Source organism: Taurulus bubalis, assembly GCF_910589615.1.
Source record: "Taurulus bubalis genome assembly, chromosome: 1".
NCBI lineage: Eukaryota > Metazoa > Chordata > Actinopteri > Perciformes > Cottidae > Taurulus > Taurulus bubalis.
In genome coordinates, this window is record NC_136589.1 from 15,095,852 (window position 1) to 15,115,849 (window position 19,998).

Genomic DNA, 19,998 nt, shown 5'->3' on the forward strand with positions numbered 1-19,998 from the left:
AAGCTGCTTCAAACAATGAGTGGTAAACTCTGACCTTCGATGGGAGGCAAATTGCTCAAATCACAACATGTCGGCATGCCAACTATTACACCATTCCCAGTACAATTATTATATCCAATAATCCCTTTTTGAATGGCAGAAACCAGTTTGCCATGAATTACACCTCTAAGAAAACATGTATTTATTTATATTATTTAAAATAGTTTGAAATCTATTAAATGGTAAAATGGACATGTACTTGTATCGCACTTTTCTAGTCTTCCGACCACTCAAAGCACTTTAACACAACATGACATCACTCACCCATTCACACACTGACGGGAGGAGCCACCTGCCCATAAGGATTAACTAACATTCACACACATTCACACACCGTAGGCACAGCTCCGAGAGCAATCTTTGCGGTTAAGTGTCTTCAATATCGACCCTGCTCACCACTGAGCCACAGTCACCACAATAAATAAATAACAGCTATTGGATGGACAAAGATGACGAAGAGGGAGAGGATGAGGATGGTGGTTCTAGTGAAGAGGTCACTGGTGCCAGATGGTGCCACTTGGCTCCTGCTGGGTGGAAATACAAACCTCTGCCCAGTATGGTCACTGGGAGCAAGTAGCATGAGAGAGGGCAAACCCGAGGCATAGGTAGTAATGCCGAGAGTAACTCACCAGCTGACTATGATGTCAATGAGGCAATTCTGGGTAAAATACAATGACTGAGTGATTCTTTGTCAACTTCTCATTGGCTGCAGTCAGCCTGGGAATCTCCAAAAGAACAGTCAACAATGTGCCACCTTCACCAAACACTTCCTGTTGTGGTCCATGTTTGTCATGACAACAGTGACGCAAGCCACGTTGATTCATTACAGGGTTGCTGATCTCACAGTCCAAGCTGTGTGCGTCTGAGGACCCTCGAAACATGAGGTGCCTAAGTGTCAATTGAAATGTTTTTTTAAAGAACAGTTTGACCTTTTGTTTAACGCTGAACAACAAATAACACATATATCCAACACATGTACAGAAACAGTAGACATGCAGAAGAAAACGGCCAGAAGGCCAGTTAGTACACTGTTTGTCTGCGCACTTTGCGCAGACAAACACACTCACTGTACACAGTATGTGTGCACAAGGAGGGAATGATGACGGACATACGGTGTGTGTGTGTGTGTGTGTGTGTGTGTGTGTGTGTGAGAGAGAGAGATGTTTGTGTGTCTGAGGGGTTTAAGCACAACTGCAAAGAATCTTCAAAGGAGAATTAATATTCTTGAAACATCTTTATTTAAACTTTTAAACTTCAGACAAAAGCAACAAATAACAGGGGGCATGGCCAAGAAAATAAATAGATGAGGAAAAAAAAGAAAGAAAATAAGAGAAAGAAATAGAAAGAAAAACAGTAAAGTGATAGACAGAAAGAAAACCATGCCAACACGATAACCGTCAGGACCTGAACACATCTCAGCCTACTCAAGTCTCCACTGCACAGAGGAAGTACATCAAAGTAAAAGTCTTCTGTCAACCTCTCAAAGTAGGGATGTATTTTCAAAGTAAAAGTCCTGCATGGCTTTCTCCTCGCCTGATGCTGCGTATGTGAGCACCAGGACACGACCAGAGACGCCCCGTTGCCTTCAGCAGTTCTCCCCAAATACTGTTTGGATGAGTGGGTCTCCTTGGGAGTGTGTGTGTGTGTGTGTGTGTGTGTGTGTGTGTGTGTGAGAGAGAGAGACCACAGTGGTGAAGCATCAGTCTCAGAGGGTCTCCACATGAGAAATATGTTTCTCATATATTTTTGTGATTGTCAGAGCAGTCCGCCAGAGGATTCCCCCTCTTGTGCGGATGAAATCCACCGGGCATCGAACACACAACCGTACACACACACACACACATCCAACATAACTTACCCACCCCATCCCGAGCCACACAGTGGCACAGCAATACAAACCATCAGAATACATCGAAAATAAGAACCGTTATATTTATAATGGCTTATCATGAGTTATTATTATTATAATATAGTTTAATACACAGTGGGGAACATTTGCAATGGCTATAGAGCAGAAGGGGGAAACCTCATTCTCCTTTTCAAAAGCAACTGTGGTGTGTGTGTGTATGTGTGTGTGTACAGTAAGTGCCAGTACAGGAGGTATATGTCAGTGAATTTGAAGCCAATGGGTACAAAAGCTGTCCCAATCCTAATTAGAGAGTTATACGCGCGCACACGCACGCACGCACGCACGCACACACGCACACACACACACTTAAAGTTAAAGTGTCAGTTGATTCAAATTAAAAAGCCAAAATCTCACTTAGTGTATATCTGTCTTAGCAAATATTTTTTTATTTGATTTAGTTCTCATATATCCGTCACTGAGATTTCTGCCGACAAGACGGATTTCATGAAAAAAAGACTCTGCAGACTCAATACCACTAGAAGGTGTGAGAATATATGTTTTCATAATTTGCATGAACTGCGTCCCTAAGCGGCATCTTTGGTGGCGTGTCTGGTACTGTGCGTGTGTGTGTGTGTGCTACAGGGAGAATGATTGATCCATAAACAAACAAATGGTGTACAATAATGAGATGTAGAAGGAGTGAAGTGACAATTGTTTTTGGCATACATTTTAAAAAGTAGATCAAAAGAAGTTCCCAGGTGCTGTACATGTTGTGCTGCTAATTGCACGAGGCTTACAGGAACAACAACTCACTGCTGTCGTGCACATCTATTGTGTGATAAAATGTTACGAGTGGAAATGTAAATGTGTGGGCAACTCTACCAGAGAGCTTGATATGTCCAGAAATTAAAATAAAAAAAATATTTCAAAGTGATACCGCTGCACTAATAATAGAGCAGCTTGAAAAGTTGGCCTGCGATGGCCTGCGGTAGCACAGACTGGCCACGGAGAGGTGCTGTTACAACCCCCTGAACTGTTACATGATGGGGTTTAACGACTTCCTCTACAAGGAACACAGTGACGGGCTGGTTTCTGATGGCAGTATCTGTGTGTCTGTGTCCTTATTGAGCAGATTACTGTGGGTCTTCAGTGCCTATCCGTAAATCTTCTGTTTCTGTTACTAGGCGTCTGTCTACTTTCAGATGATTGTCCATTGGCAGGATTGTAGAAAATTCACAACTACATAATTTTACAGTGAAATGTTTAGTCTTGATTCATTTAAGAGCTTATCATAAACTCCCCCCCTCCCCAGGATGGAGCAAAGAGCTGGAGGCAGTGAAATTGTTCTCTGTATACGACTACAGATGCGTTATTGCACCAGACACAGAACAGTACTGGTTTACGGTCTCTCTCACTCTCTCACACACACACACACACACACACACACACACACACACACACACACACACACACACACACACACACACACACACACACACACACACACACACACACACACACACACACACACACACACACACACAAAAACGATGAGTCCGTTTTTAGGAAACTCCAGAGTCATCGAGAAACAGTTTCATGTCTTTAACGTCCGTATTTTTCTGTGACGCATCCGTTCACAGGGAGCTTCCATCACGGCATTCCTGTTTGTTTTTCCAGAAAGAAAAGCCCAGGAATTCCACAAAAAAAAGAAAAAGGAGTTCTATGCCGACAAGTCTGATATGACCAGTTTTTCCATTTTATTCCCAATCTCGTCCGGAACTTGAAGCTCCTCGGATTCATAGTCGTCGTCAAAGGACCTGGGGACATAACATAGAACTGGTTAAGCTCATCTTCAGGTACAAAAAAAAAGGTGTGTGTGTGTCTTCTTTAAATAAATGGAAAACTGCCTATTGAAAAGATTGATAGTATTTCAAAAACTTGAAAATGCACCTCGGTGAGTATGGAAGTACATGTGTGTGAGTATGGAAGTACATGTGTGTGTATGGAAGTATAAGTGTGTGTATCGAATATAAGTGTGTGTATGGAAGTACATGTGTGTGTATGGAAGTATAAGCGTGTAAATCAAAGTATAAGTGTCGGTATGGAAGTATATGTGTTTGTATCGAAGTGTAAGTGTGTAAATCAAAGTATAAGTGTGGGTATGGAAGTATAAGTTTGAGTATGGAAGTATATTTGTGTGTATCGCGGTATAAGTGTGTGTATCAAAGTATATGCGTGTGTGTATGGAAGTATAAGTGTGTGTATGGAAGTATATGTGTGTGTATCAAAGTATAAGTGTGAGTATGGAGGTATAAGTGTGAGTATGGAAGTATAAGTGTTTGTATGGAAGTATAAGTGTGAGTATGGAAGTATAAGTGTGTGTATGGAAGTATAAGTGTTTGTATGGAAGTATAAGTGTGCTTATGGAAGTATAAGTGTGAGTATAAGTGTATGTATGGAAGTATAAGTGTGTGTATCAAAGTATAAGTGTGTGTATGGAAGAATATGTGTAGTATGGAAGTATAAAGTATAAGTATGGAAGTATAAGTGAGTATGGAAGTATAAGTGTTTGTATGGAAGTATAAGTGTATTTATGGAAGTATAAGTGTGTGTATCAAAGTATAAGTGTGTGTATGGAAGAATATGTGTAGTATGGAAGTATAAGTGTGAGTATGGAAGTATAAGTGTGTGTATGGAAGTATAAGTGTTTGTATGGAAGTATAAGTGTGTTTATGGAAGTATAAGTGTGAGTATAAGTGTATGTATGGAAGTATAAGTGTGTGTATCAAAGTATAAGTGTGTGTATGGAAGAATATGTGTAGTATGGAAGTATAAAGTATAAGTATGGAAGTATAAGTGAGTATGGAAGTATAAGTGTTTGTATGGAAGTAAAAGTGTATTTATGGAAGTATAAGTGTGTGTATCAAAGTATAAGTGTGTGTATGGAAGAATATGTGTAGTATGGAAGTATAAGTTTGTGTATGGAAGTATAAGTGTGTGTATCAAAGTATAAGAGTGTGCGTGGAAGTATATTTGTGTGTATGAAAGAATATGTGTGTGTATCAAAGTATAAATTAGTGTATGGAAGTATAAGTGTGCGTATGGAAGTATAAGTGTGAGTATGGAAGTATAAGTGTGTGTATCGAAGTATAAGTGTGTGTATCGAAGTATAAGTGTGTGAATCGAAGTATACGTGTGTATATGGAAGTATAAGTGTGTGCATGGAAGTATAAGCGTGGGTATGGAAGTATAAATGTGTGTATGGAAGTATACGTGTGCTTATCGAAGTATATGTGTGTGTATCGAAGTATAAGTGTGTGTATGGGAGTATAAGTGTGTGTATCAAAGTATAATCGTTCATATGAAAGTATAAGTGTGTGTATGGAAGTATAAGTGTGTAAATCAAAGTATAAGTGTGTGAATGGAAGTATAAGCGTACATATGGAATTATAAATGTGTGTGTTGTACCCCTCATGGAGCTGCTCGTTTGCAGTCTCCTCCGCAACCAGAATCTCATACTCCTCTGAAGCATATTTATCCCAATCAGACGGCTCTGGACCTTCACTATCAATGTCCTGCAATGACACATGCACAGAAAATATTCATATTTTAGAGGAAAGAGAGATAAGTTTATACATTTTTACAAAATAAATTGATACACAAAAGAGAAGTAGCTTTAAAATTGTGGACAGTGGAATCTAGTGGAATTTTTGAATATTTGAAGTCCAGATACTGTCGTATTTTGTTAAGTTTAACGGCACTAAATGTCATTATATTACAATCATCTTTCCCAACATCTCACAAGTCACTAATGAGAATACGTTTCATCAGTTGTGAGACACATTTCATATTATTTCATATTCTAACTCTGTGCTGCTTCTCACTCAATCATTTCTTCATAGTTTTGACAGATCAGTTTTTTCCTTTTCTCTATTGCAACAACAATTCCCCTTATTACCCTTCAAAATGGACGGCTCCTGTAATATGGCTGAATTATTATATTTAAGAGATGTAAATTCACACCTTTTGCACAGCAAACGGGTCTCTCTGTTCGTGGTCCAGGTATTTCTCCAGGTTAAAGAAGGTGTCAAAGAAGATGTGGGCCATACGGCAGCGCTTCAGATCCCCAAGTGTTATCTTACCTGCAGAAACCACACGCATGTGTTATGTTTAGACAGCATGGAAAACAGGAAGTAATAACCTTGGATGTGTGCGGGCACTGACCTGAACTCTCCGGTTTAACCAGGTCGAGCATCTGGCAGAGCAAGTCCTGGAAGGGCAAAGGTTCAATGCCCATCCTTTCCATCCGCTCACACTGCTCTTCGTAGAAATACTCCAACTCGAACATGGACAAGACGCCGTCGCCATCCACGTCCATGCAGCGGAACCAGTACTCTGTACTGGAGAGGAAAAACGGCAAAAGCACACAGAGTTACATACCCAGAAATGGTGGAAGCAGTGCATAGAATAAGGAACAAAAAGCTCAATTCCACGATGCATCACCTGGTGGGATTCTTCTTGTCCTCTTCAGACATGAGGAACCAGACGAACTCGGCGTAGCTCATCCTGCCTTCCCTCTGCACGGCGTTACCCCTGGAAACAAGAGAGACGGAGGCGTTCACGTTTTTTTTTTACACCGCCATCATGTCAGCATCTTTTGTTCGTCCACGTGTTTATACTCACCGAGTGACGGCCCCCGAAAACAATCTTTCAATGATTCGGTTTGAGGAGGCTGTCAGAGGAGGGAACGATAAAAAAATTTGATTTTTTTTTTTTTAAAGATACACAAACAAAACGGGTCCTGTTGTGAAAACTATGGTGCAGGCAGTTCACTTGCGTAAGTAGCGAGTAAGTGAATTAACGTTTGGTTAAGTGGTCATGTAGTTCTGGTAACAGTGTGATGCGTTTCACATCAGGAAGTGTTGAGCTGAGGACAAACAGCTGTTGTTTTCTGCACCAGCTAGTGGGGGTCCAACAAATGGAAAATAAGCAAATTACTGAGCCAAATTCAAAAAACAGCTGTTTCTTTACTGGAACACAATCCATATTAAATGCAATGGAACCAACATATTTTTTTTTATCCATGCAGCCCAATAGCATAAAACCCAAATATGCCTCAAGAGGTTTTACAATCTGTACATGGATCCATGTTTTGAAATAATAAATACATTATTTTATATATAATTATATATTATATTGTATAATATATTCTGATATAATACTAATGATATACTATATTTTATAATATACCATTCTATATTGTATAATATATAATGATACAATAATTATTATATATTATATAATATATATATTATTCTCACCGTGGTCGTTGTATCTTGCCAGGTCTTTGGGGTCAATGTAGAGGTCGTGGTCGGTGTCGAGCTCCCAGAACTTGCAGTAGATGACGTAGAAGTGCTCGTAAGAGAAGTAGTCGGTGATCTGGTTGATGTCGTCCTCCTCCTCCAGCAGGGCCAAGGTCTGCAAGAAGTTGCTCCTGCGCAGCTCCATCATGGTCATGCGACCCGTCCATGAGCGGTTGACCACGTAGAATATCCGCTGGATCACCTGAGTCCCATAACAATGAAGTGGAGAATTATGTAGATTGTTTTTGCCCTCTATTGTGTTCAATCAATCACTGTATTTGTCCCCAAAAAGGCAATTGGTTGAGCAGCAGTGAGACAAAGAACACAAGATAGAAGCACAAACCACATGAAGCACATCATATTAATACAAAATAGAAATAAAAACAAAAACACCAAGTCAAAACAATTACAAAATAATATTTAAAAAAATCTGAAGATATATATATTTTTTAGTTTTTTGAGAGATGGCAGAGGCTATATTAAATGTGTTCTCTATTAGTTCTGGCTCTTGAGTCTAAAAAGGGATGCAGGACGACAGGTCTGCCCCTCTGATGGAGCTGCCATGGCGGGTTGGGCTCTGCTTTCAGTCTATGGAAATAGCATGAAGCTCACATGGGATCTTTCCCAGCCCCGTCATCCAGACTTATTAAACATATTCCTCATCTCTCCATGAGGGAGACCAACCACCGACTTAACGACAACTGATAGTTTCACCCACATTCATACTAAGGGGAGGATCTTCGTCATACAATGGAAACGAGGGGGTCCTGAAACACAACACTCAGGCTTAGCGAGGAGTGGATTAGCACATGTTTCCTGGTACACAGACCTCCCAGGGCTACGAATGTCTCATACGGTAGCAGGTCGTCTGACCTTAACTGAAGGAAGTGTCTTAATAAGGGCATGTGGAGGGTCAGGGCCTCTGCTAAGGGAGGAGGAGGAAGGGGAGGAGCGTCATTGTTTCCGTGATGTCCCCTCTGACATCAGAACACGGACTTCTCTGCACTTCAATGCAGCAAACCCTCGCCTCCTAAAGCACGTGTTGCAGCTGTCCAGATACACGCACACACACACACACACACACACACACACACACACACACACACACACACACACACACACACACACACACACACACACACACACACACACACACTCTCTCTCTCTCTCTCTGCTGCTAAAGTTACTCGACGTTGCACTGAAGCGGTTTTGCTGACATGTCGGAGGAGATTCTGAGACGTCCCTGATGTTTCATACCGATGGTTTTGACTATTTAATGCTTTGCACAAAAAGTAAAAGTAACAAAACCTAATCAAATCTAACCTCATCAAATGTTTTGTAGAATAATATCAGATTTTTGTAAAGCTACTAGGTGCTATATCTGTCAAGTAAGAGGTAAAATATAACTTTTAAAAGATGGAAGTATAAAGTGGCATAACATATAAATAATTACGTAAATTACACGTAAAGTAAGTTAAAAGTGTCACATTTGTAAGACCCTATCATTTGTTGTTAATGTAACCAATCTGATTCTGTAATAAAATCAATAAATGATTAATCAGGTTGTCGTAAAATAATGGCTTAATTAGTACTTCTCTTCAGTGTGTGTACTTTTGACGTCAAGTACATCAAACGTGACGACTAGAACAACATTAATGTCACACCGAGGTTGCTGATTCATTCTCATATAATACTGTACTGTACTTTATATAGTTATACTTGAATAACAGATAAGAATGCACTTTATACACTCAGTGAAACTGGTTGTGCAATATTGGTCTCACATTTGTGTGCCTTATTTTATACATATTTTGTAATACTATTAGCATTTACCTCCTTTTTTTCAGTTTTTTAAAAATTGTATTTACATTTTTACCTTAGGTTTAAGCTGTTGTAATTCTGTGTGGAAGGAGGACATAGCAAAGTAAGATGTTCATTGTACGGAGTCACTGTCTGTGGGGCTGTCAAAAAATATTTTGAATCTTGACTCTAGAAGCTGTGGCACCATGATTGCCAACTCAGCAGACTAAAAGCATGTCAGTAGTCGACTCATTACACTGTAATACACCATCAGTGGACAGTGGACATCATTTTTCATGTAGTTTTACCGTTGTTATGTAGCGGGAATGGAACTCAGGCGCGTCCTTCAGAAACGTGAGCCCAGGATGCGTATCCACGATGTCCTGATCAGTGAAACACAAACAGATGAAGGAGAGGTTTGTGGTAAATGCAGAGGATGTGTGCGCTGTTCGTCTGTTTGATGGATGCTGGCATGACGCTCACCTGCAGCAGAGGGATGAAGTCCTCCTGCTCCAGGTAGGTGCAGCTGGGTTTGGCGAGCAGAGAGATGAACCTCGATGCATCATCGTGGCAGCTGTGCAACAACCTGCAGGAGAAGAGGCGTTTAATACCACCTGAGGAGAGCTTGTCACATGTCTCGGACTTTGTTAGAGGAACACGAGGGCCGTCTTACTTCCTCCAGGTAGCGATGAAGGAGTGAACCGACACAAAGCCCGTTCTCTCGCCACCCGCCGAGGAGAACATGGGACCCTTCCAGTAGAGTGGACACCCGCATGCCTGCAGAGAAAGACGAGCAACGACACCGTTATCTCACCCGGAAAATCAATTGTGTGCTTTGCTTCACCAGCAGTTTGTTTCCTAGAACCGGTGATCACACTTCTGGGAAAGGAGTGGCGACATAAAGACATTAACACAGCACAAATGCATCAACGTTTGGGGGAAAACATCAAATGTTTCCAAAGAAAAGACATGTAAATATATATGGGCCATGATGTATTGCTTGTTCTGTATGTAGTAAATGCTCTCTCTCTCTCTCTCTCTCTCTCTAGTCTTTCCTTCAGTCTCTCTCGCTCTCGTCTGTCCTTCAGTCTCTCTCTCTTTCCCTCTCTCCAGTATGTCCCCCTCTCTCTCTCTCTCTCTGACTTCAAAATGACAACACACCACCTCAGAGTGCTCAGATTAGTTTGCACTTGTATGATCATACGCATCAAAGGGCTAAATCAAACAGTTATGTTATTTTAGACAAAACATGACAATATTGAGATGAATATAGTGTAACGCTGCACACCCATAACATATAGAGATAGAGATGTTATTTGTAATACATACTGCCCACCTCTATGGTGACGCTGATCTGTTCATCGTTATTGCTTTCAGTAAATATCAAATTATGAACAGACGTAAAGTGTGTTTCTAGAATTATAAACATTGTCATGTCTGCTGTTGAACTACTGACCTTTGCGATCTTGCCCATTTCATAAATGTCCGCCTTCTCCTCCTCGAACTCAGTGAAAGCCGCCTCGATGGCGGCGATGGCCGCGTCGTGGTTGGTGGGTGGGCCCGCGTCGGGGGGCCCGCGGGGATAGTAGAACCTGGGAATGTTGATGGCCGGGGGAGGAGGGGTCACTATCACCGAAGCCGGAGGAGGGCTGGGTGAGCGCGGTGCTGGGGTGGGGCTGGGTGGGGACAGGACAGGGACCGGTGGAGGTGTGTCTGGCTTCTTCTCCGGTTTGGACTGGACCTGAAAAGAGAGAGAGAAGGACGATCACGTGTGGGAAAGGACAAGCTGGTTCCATCGAAATCAGTTACAATAAAAAATTAGGAACATTGAAATTGTATCTTTTTTTCCTTTTTTATAGGGTTTGTGAAGCAAATCTCAAAATAAAAAAGGTATAATAACTTCTGACAGACCGCATGCTAGTGACTGAGACACCAGTATAGGTATGCTTGATGTGGCTTGTTGTTCATAATCAGAGCTACATTGTTGCATTGCCTTATTAATATAAATTGACAGAACTCTTACAGCCGTATTGATCAAAATGTATTGATAACCTCAAATTCATAATTCCACAATAGTTTTTATATAAGAAATAAACTGAATAAACTAAGCAACATTCGTGACAACAGTTCTAATGCATTTATGATGGTTTGACCAAATCCTGGGCACCAAATTGGAGCTTGAATTACAAGAAGGGCCATACATAGTGCACCGCCCTTAGGATGAGCTCTAAACACACTTATTGTATTACCAACACACTCCATGATCCAGCTCACAAGGCAACAATGGACACTACAAGGTAGCAATGACAAGGTGTCCCACACACATTTTTATGTACTTCAAGGCTGATGAACAGCTTTATCGGAGCAGGAGCTCTCCTGATGCACGGTGTGTGAGAGCCTCCTCGAGGGCCTTCTTTCGTGGGTACTGAACGGGACAGCTGTAGCGCCCCCCCACCCCCTTCCCACTCTCCTTCACAGAGTTCATTCTATCACTCTATTCACGCACCTCGAGCCCTATTAATACCCCGCTGGTATCTGCCTCAGAATAGTTTGTCGTCCCTGGCGTGTATGAGAGCAACAAGACAAATCTACTGTATGCGTGCGTATGCGTGTGTGTGTGTGTGTGTGTGTAGTTTATAAACAATCTGTGAACATGTGCCTGTAGAAGAGAGAAAGAAAGACATAAATATTTAGGATTGGAGTATATTTTTTGCCTGTCTAACAATGTCATATTTCTGCATTTTGGGTCCATGTACAAACTTGCGTCCCCGTCCATCCGCCTCCTTGCACCGACTGACCTGTTGCTGCTGGAAGGACTTGAGTCTCTTTTTGAAGCGTGAGGGGAGGACAAAGTCACATCCCCTGGCCAGAAAAGCCAGCTCCCCCCTCAGGTCGGGGTCCTGCCGTAACGACGACGTCTCCTTGATAATCATGGTGGGGGCCGAGACGCGTAACCCCCCACCGGACACGGCCACCGGGGCAGCTACTGACACGCCGACTACTAGCGGACCAGCTTGTCCGGCAACTAAACACCAGCCGAGAGAAAATCGAGTGAAAAAAAAAAAAAAAGTCCACTTGACAGTTCAGATATCCTCTAACCACAGAAATGGCCTTCAGGGCCTTCGTGTGATTTCAGGTCAAATTACCTTTGACCAATTTGTCACACTCACACAATGTCTCCACTCGCGTGCACAGGTTCCCAAAGCTGCGTCCTGTAAAGCAGTAATCCAGCAGTGTATCTTTGCAAAGAGATGTTCCTCAAGACTCCCGCGCTACTGTGCAGGCCAGGAGGCAGAACCATGATACTTGGCTGTTTTTAACGGCCAACCACAGCCCCCAAACAGCAGCTTCTCTCTAGGGTGGAAAGCCCTACGACGCGCCCCCCTGTCAGCTCTGGATGTATGTATTCGGTGCAGTCTCGCTAGTGCCTGCCGCTCCAAGCTGGGCTCTGACAAACTGCACTGAGAAACATGAGCCATGCCGGGGTCTGGCAACGCGCGCGCGCGCGCGCGCACACACACACACACACACACACACACACACACACACACACACACACACACACACACACACACACACACACACACACACACACACACACAGTCCTCAGCATTAGGGGAGGGGGTCGGGAGGGATGTTGCATATCTGTGTGTAGTGTTTTGCAGAACCAAAGCCCTTTTCAGTCCCTGCCTTTGACTAAAGTTAGCCGGTGGGAAGCTACAACTCAAAGTGAGTCTGATGGAAATAATTTCACTGGAGACGGGAAGCTCGTCAGTGCTTCCCAAGTTGTCAGAAGTTTTGGAAGTTACCCAAGTCATGGCGCTGCAGCTTTGAGGACAGATGTTGTATTTTTCGTTTGAAAGCATTACCTGAGCTGATAATATCAACCACGGTTTTGTCTTTCCCTCGCAGCTCTAAATTAAGCTCATTCAACAGATTGGTTAAAAATGCCAAGTCTAGCAGCCACTGATCGTCATTTAGTTGGTTGTATTCTGCATGATTATCAACATGAGAAACAAAACTCCTTTATCTCCGGACAGAGCTCTACTAAGCCATCTCACATCAGTGTGTAGCAAGAAGTCAGAGTGGCCGCAGTCCTTCTCCAGATGCGCAGATGCGAACAGCCGTCTTGGAAGAGCTCTCGCCTGACGGCCCACCACTGGTTTAAATACGCTGGGAAGGTGCAGGTGCAGGTGATTAGACACAAGATGATTCAATCACCAGGGCAGGAAGTGGAGGGAACAGAGGACACGAGAGACAGGGAACTTCAAAATAAAACAGGAAGCCAAAACGCAAAACCCCAAGACCGTGATAGTTTCACCCTCTTGAGTGGCCGTCCTTGTGGCGTATGTTTCAGTATATATTCCCCGAACTCTGCAAACTGCAATGCATCATTGACAGCCGGCGTGTTAATAACAGATGAGCAACAACCCTCTCACGCTAGACTCGTAGAATGTGTTCCTTCCTTTCCAGAGAAAAATAAGTGAGTCACCCAGGGTTTTTTAGGGTAACTCCTCTCGGCTCCCTGGACGCCTGGCCCGACTGAATTATTTGGAACAACTGGACGATGTACTGAAGCCAAGGTCACATACCGATCACACACACACCTTTGGGGCCACTTCTCCCCTTTAATTTAACATTAAACAATCAGAAATGAGCACGATCTGACGAGTGCCATCTCACCAAACCTTTCATGTCATCCCTCTCTCACTCTTCCCTTCAGTCTGTTCACTGGAAATGTTGTTTCAAGCACCTTCTCTGCACCGCCAGTGTGTGTGTGTGTGTGTGTGTGTGTGTAGAAAGAGCCAGGACAGATGCCATGGGGCAGCTGTGTGCTCTTTTCCGCTCTGACTGACAGTCAGTGTAACCCTCCCCTCTCAAAAAAAGAAGAAGAAAAAAAAAGGTCTCCGCCTGGCCCTAAAACCAGCCTCTGCTAAGCAGCGAAATAAATGAAAACGGATACATTTATCAGGACGTTATGACTGAGGAGGTGTAAAAGATTCCCCGATACTCCACTACAGTATGTGGGACAAAAGCTGCAGTCTGCTCAGTGGACTTGAAAGCACCTCGTGGGAGAAACTGTTCCCAACACGAGGGACACATGAAGTCAACAGTGATGTGTGGGTCACTTCTGTGGTCAATCAAAGATTCCACTTGTCCTGTACCAAAAAAGGCAGCCACATTAAGAAACTAGCTGGTGAAAAAAAACAGAGCTAAGAGGACACTGCACTGTGAAAAGAAAAAATACTGAAACCGCATGTGATTTAATGGATACATATATGATTTTGAGCAACATATAAACCCCCAAAAAATAGCGTATTCCTGTAAGATGCTCGCTGAGGGAGAGGAGGCCGGCAGATAGGGCAAGAGGAATGTGGAAGAGAGGGCCGAGAGGGCGAATGGAGGTTGAAATGGGGGCCGAGGGGCTGAGCAACAGGTGTATGCGAGTGTGTTTAATGTGATGTCCGCAAGTGCTTTCTTCCAACCACAACACAGACCTAATCCAATCCCACTGCTGCAGGAATAGGTTGGTCAGCAGCCTTCACGGCACCGATCAAATATTATGCAAGCTGGGCAGAGCGGAGCGACCGAAGCAGAGGATCAGTGGTCCAAAAACAACTGTCGCCCTGAACACACACCCTCCTAAAGGGTTTAATTAGCACACAAGCACCTCAACATGGGTCCAATTTGTCAGGCATTGCATTTGTGTGCGTGTGTGTGTGTGTCTCTCGATGGATTCAGTTAACAGGAATCTTCCAGTCTTTTGGAGAAGTTGAATAGTGTGAACATAACAACTTCCTAAACACACACACACACACACACACACACACACACACACACACACACACACACACACACACACACTTGGCAGTCTGCTGTGTGTAAAAATATCTGTGTAAATATAGCCACCATGTTTCATGTTTATTTCTGCTTCAGGCACCGGGCAGACTTCACATGTGCAACACACACACGCACGGAATTGGAAAAGTTAATTGAAAATGCAATTTAATAGATTTGTCTGATAATAGTAGAGTTATGATCAGGCATTTAATTGAATTACTTAAACCTATTGTGTATACTGTCATTAATTGTTAAATTAAAAGTTGAATGGTAGATAGACTTAAATGTATCATCTGATTAATAGCTCCAGTACGTTAAAAAAATAGATTTTTGGCTAAATGTTAAATTGAACACTGTTTTCCCACTATGTTTTTATTTTTCTTAAGAATATTACTGTACTCATTATTGCTCTGGCTACTGCATGTTGTTATGCACGTCAGCTTTATGTATTTTGAGATTATGTTATTTTGAATAGATGCAGTGAAACCAACTGCCCACCGGGACGAATAAAGTTTAAGCTTGAACCTGATAGCAGTGAAACAGGTCCACCCCCTACTCCTCTGTGAACACACACACACACACACACACACACACACACACTTCAGACCGGGCCTGCCAAATGCCATCTCCATGGCAATAACCCTTTCCCTGGATTGAGTGGCGGGGGGAATACTGCAGCAGGAAACACAGTTCACATCGCAGCTCCATTCTTTATTCCCGGTCTCACTTCTTCTCAAGGAGGACGCGCACACGCGCACACACCCACACACACACACACGCGCACACACCCACACACACACACACACACACACACACACACACACACACACACACACACACACACACACACACACACACACACACACACACAAAGTTGCCCTGGGAACCACCTCGCTAAACTGCAGAGAATAAATCAAGTTCAAGTGCTGCCTCCATGATAGATGAAGTAAATCAGTGATCGTCATGGTCTACCTCACATCCAAATCACAGGAGGAGGACATGGGAGCGGTTAATGACTCCGCTGCTGTGGCTGTCGGAGCGGAGGAGGAAGAGGAAGAGGAAGTCTTGTAAAAAAATATTAAATATCACAAGCTCAAGTACGGCAGCAGTCGACGAGGCCCAGAATAAAAAAAATTAAAAAAATGCCATGTCATGAAATATATTCCTGTTTTCCAGAACATCAACAGCCATACAGACACTCTGCCAACACCTGTTGGTTTGAGTTAAACATTCAAAAAATGACTGTCTTACTTTATAAGGGGCCTTTGACATTTTGGGAAATACTTTGGCCAGCAGCTATTAGCCTAGCTTAGCATAACAGCTGGAAACGGGGTGGGGCGGGGGGGGGGGGGGGGGGGATTAAACATTTAAATCTGACTTCAAGCATCTCTGTAGCTCACTATTTCACACATTATATTGATAATATAAATCGTTATATTCTGTTGATATTCTTCATTTCATTATTCTGCTGCCCACCGCCCCCCATCCAGGGATGGGTCAAATGCAGAGAAGAATTTCCCCAAGGGGATTAATAAAAGGATACTTTCTTTCTTTCTATTAGAGTCCAGGTTGTGCAAGGTCAGTTCAACAAATACTTTCTGTGAGAAGTTTCTGTGAGAACAGTCCGGTTGTCTGTTCCTCAAGGTTCCACGCTCTGCACTACAACACTCACACCTGTTTATCAGTATATTGACATTAGTGAAGCAGACTGGTCGTTGCACGTTCCAGCCTTGTGAGAAAAGATGAGGACGCGATTCCCCTCCTCTTAGAAATGCTAAAGCCAATAGAAATGTTCCATGTTCATGACGGAAAATCGTGTATTAAAGAGCCGAACTTCTGGCTGTTCGGGGTGTTTTTGGACGGTCAACCTGCGTGTTGACTGGACGACTCCCTGCTATCGTGATTGCAGCACTTGTTACTTTACTTGTGATCAAGGAAAATACATTCTGAGAACGAGATAAGTTGTTTGGCTAAGTTCTTCAGGAGGCTACACCAGGCATCCAATAATTAGTACACATTAACAATATCTATTTGGGGGTTGTGTGCCAGACTATTGCCAGGTAAATTAACCAACGGAGACTCAAGGAAGTTTCTGCTTCCAATCAAGAAATAGTCTGGCAATTATCCCCCTGTAAAAATGCAATTTATCATTAATACAATCTGTTTTTTATGTGGAATTAACAAATCAGTTTAAAGAGTAAATATTTCCCCATAAAAAAACAACATACACAATATAGTAAACCGCATTTGAATTTTCTTTCTCAAAAAAGAATTCCAACTAAGTAACTGCATCTCATGAAGACATATTAAGCCAGTAGAGCTGCCTGTATAACCACCAGAGGAAAGGCCTCACGCTATGAAAAGATTCATAGAAAATGTACCACACTGCCAATTTCTGGGAGCGTTGCCCAGCTACATCATCAGATCATTGCCCAGTTAATCATCTCCCTCTGCAGGAACAACAGCCTGTCAACATGTAATCTCCAACAACAACAAACTACAGGCCTTTGTAGGCCAACTTGCTTTTCATATTTATAAACGCGTGGATCTCTGGGCAGGTTTTGCATTACCTCTGCATTACCTTCCCATGGCTATTTTAAGACGGAGAGAGTAAGTGAGCTAACCCCACATCAGCAATAGTGCTGCGCCTCAGCCTGGAGCTGTCACTACCTCACACAGCCAATGGCAGAGCAGATCAGCTGCTGTTTCCTCTCTTCTTCAGACCGAAGAGTAAAGATAGACAGGAATGTTACAGTAGGAGGCAGAGAGACGTGTCAGCATATAGAGGAAGCCACTGCATATTGCTGCAGCCCTGCCATATCCATAACAAATCCTATAGGGAGACGGTCAGACAGCCATTTAGAATGTGCAGGAAGAAATATCAGAATGTGGGGAACGCAAAAAAGTTTGTTGCATTAGTAATAATCCTTCCCTTCAGACCGTGCACCAAACCAACTACCAATCACTCAAGGCAAAAACCACAAACTGAGCCAGATATGTAAGTTTAGTTATGGATTCAGACCTTAACCTGAACAGCCATATTAAGCCATATCACCTGAAGAATATATCCATGGTTAGAGGACGTATGTCTCAACAGGATTTGGAGAAAATTGTCCATGCATTTAACTTCAGTAGACTTGACTACTGTAACGGTGCGTTCACAGGCCTCTGAAAAAAAAGTCAATCAGAACTCTGTAACTGATACAAAACCGAAGAGTCCTCACGAAGAAAGTGGATCTCCTCACTCCAGTTCTGAGGTCTTTGCACTGGCTTCCTGTCCAACAGAGAATTGACTTCCTGTGGCTGGTTTATAAAGCACTGAATGGTTTAGGGCCTAAATACATGTGTGATCTGCTGCTACCTTAAGAACCATCCCGACCCCTCAGGTCGACTACGGATAATATTATGAACCCAGACACCATGGAGTTTGATGTTCCGACGTATGTGGGACTTCCACAACAAGTATAAAGCAGAACTAGTGGTTATTTCAATGTTGGATGTCGAAGTGTCCTTGAGCAAGACACTGAACACCCAGTTGCTCACCGGGGCGCCTCACGGCAGCACACTGCTCCTTAATTACTTAGGATGGGTTAAATGTAGAGAATGATTTCCCCAAGGGGATTAATAAAGGCGATCCACAAATAAATCCATACAAATCCACAAATAAATAGACAAATCAACACACAAATACATACAAATGCAGAAATATATTTGTGATTTTATTTTACATTTATATAAATCATTGGAGTGTATTTGTAAATCCTTCTGTGTGCATTTGTGAATCTTTCTGTGTGCATTTTCCATTATTGAGACTGATAGCTTCAAGGATATCAATTAATTTCTGCATTTCACTACTGTATTTAATTTCTTAAACTGCACTGCAACTTTTATTCAATTTTTTTTATCTCTTTTATGTTTTACTGACTGTTTTTAATGTATAAATTAATGTTCTTAATTGTTTTTAAATCTTCTTTTCTTTTGCATTAAATTGAACCAAATTTGACGCTTTTAATGTTTTTATGTAAAGCACTTTGAATTGCCTTGTTGTTAATATGTGCTATACAAAATCCCTTGCATTAACATCCCTTTGCCATGCACCTTGAGCAATATTTCCCCAGTATAATATAAAATGCAACATAAGAGGCACACTAGCGTTGGATCACAGATTGTCCTGTAGATGGAGCTATAGATCCTCTTCATATAAAACAAACAGTAGTAAGGTTACAGGCCGAGTGGTGTGGTACAGTCAGGGCTGAGCGTCGCTAAAGGGAAGCAGCTCTCTGATCTTTACCATGTCTGCTTCCTGATGTTCTGCTGCCTCTGATCTTCTCGGCCTGAACATCATCATCATCATCATCATCATCATCATCATCATCATCATCATCATCCTCTGAAATCACCCCCCGGCTGACAGAGTGAGAGGTTTACATATAGATCAGCACAGTGGGAACCACAGATATCATTCTTATCCAAACAACTTTAACACGTCATGAGTAACACTACTAATAGGTGAAATAGCTCAGCTTTTGTGCATTGAAATTTAGGACACAGGGCAGAAAAACATCCTGACGTGCTTGTCTGGATTAACTGGTGAGAGCTTTTTCTGGAGAGAACCCCCCCTGGACCAGTTTGGTGGAGCTGGGTGAAGGGTGAGGTTAAACAGGGAGGGAGATGACACCCAAGCTTCTACCGAGTCATAGTGTTATGGAACACTGGCAAATTGTTTCTCATGGAAACAAGCAAGCACATACACAAAGCTTAGCCGCGCCCACATCAACACCCGTCAATATACTCTACTGAAATAAACCCAACGCACAGCCAGTCTCCATTTGATCTCCCCCGGAGACACGGTTCTGTGGGGGAGCCTCCCCCGTCGGCCAATCGGATTACACAACTGGTATTCTGGGGAAGGGGAGTCCCGTCAGCTTGCCTGACATGTTGTTGTAGTTTCCATGGTGACGCCTAGGGAGGCCCAAGGACTTACGCAGCGATGCCTCCCACTGAGCTAAACACATTTCAGATGAAAAAGTAACTTAAAAAGAAGTTAGGCTTGTATATGTGTGTGAGAGTGAGTGTGAGAGAGTGTGTGTGTGCATACAAGCATCT

General features: G+C 42.7%; 1 protein-coding gene across 1 annotated transcript in view; it reads right to left on the minus strand.

Annotated features, from left to right (window-relative positions):
• Window positions 1–1,264: 1,264 nt before the first annotated feature.
• Window positions 1,265–19,998, minus strand: part of ppp2r3a (protein phosphatase 2, regulatory subunit B'', alpha) — a gene marked incomplete at its 5' end in the record, with an annotated part of 25,604 nt that continues 6,870 nt past the window's right edge. Inside the window, 11 exons of the mRNA XM_079225532.1 lie at window positions 1,265–3,705; window positions 5,357–5,463; window positions 5,912–6,030; window positions 6,113–6,288; window positions 6,392–6,481; window positions 6,572–6,620; window positions 7,210–7,453; window positions 9,360–9,434; window positions 9,535–9,637; window positions 9,725–9,828; window positions 10,508–10,792. Of these exons, the coding sequence (XP_079081658.1) occupies window positions 3,609–3,705; window positions 5,357–5,463; window positions 5,912–6,030; window positions 6,113–6,288; window positions 6,392–6,481; window positions 6,572–6,620; window positions 7,210–7,453; window positions 9,360–9,434; window positions 9,535–9,637; window positions 9,725–9,828; window positions 10,508–10,792 (1,449 nt within the window). The 3' untranslated portion in view covers window positions 1,265–3,608. The remainder of the gene's footprint in view (window positions 3,706–5,356; window positions 5,464–5,911; window positions 6,031–6,112; window positions 6,289–6,391; window positions 6,482–6,571; window positions 6,621–7,209; window positions 7,454–9,359; window positions 9,435–9,534; window positions 9,638–9,724; window positions 9,829–10,507; window positions 10,793–19,998) is intronic.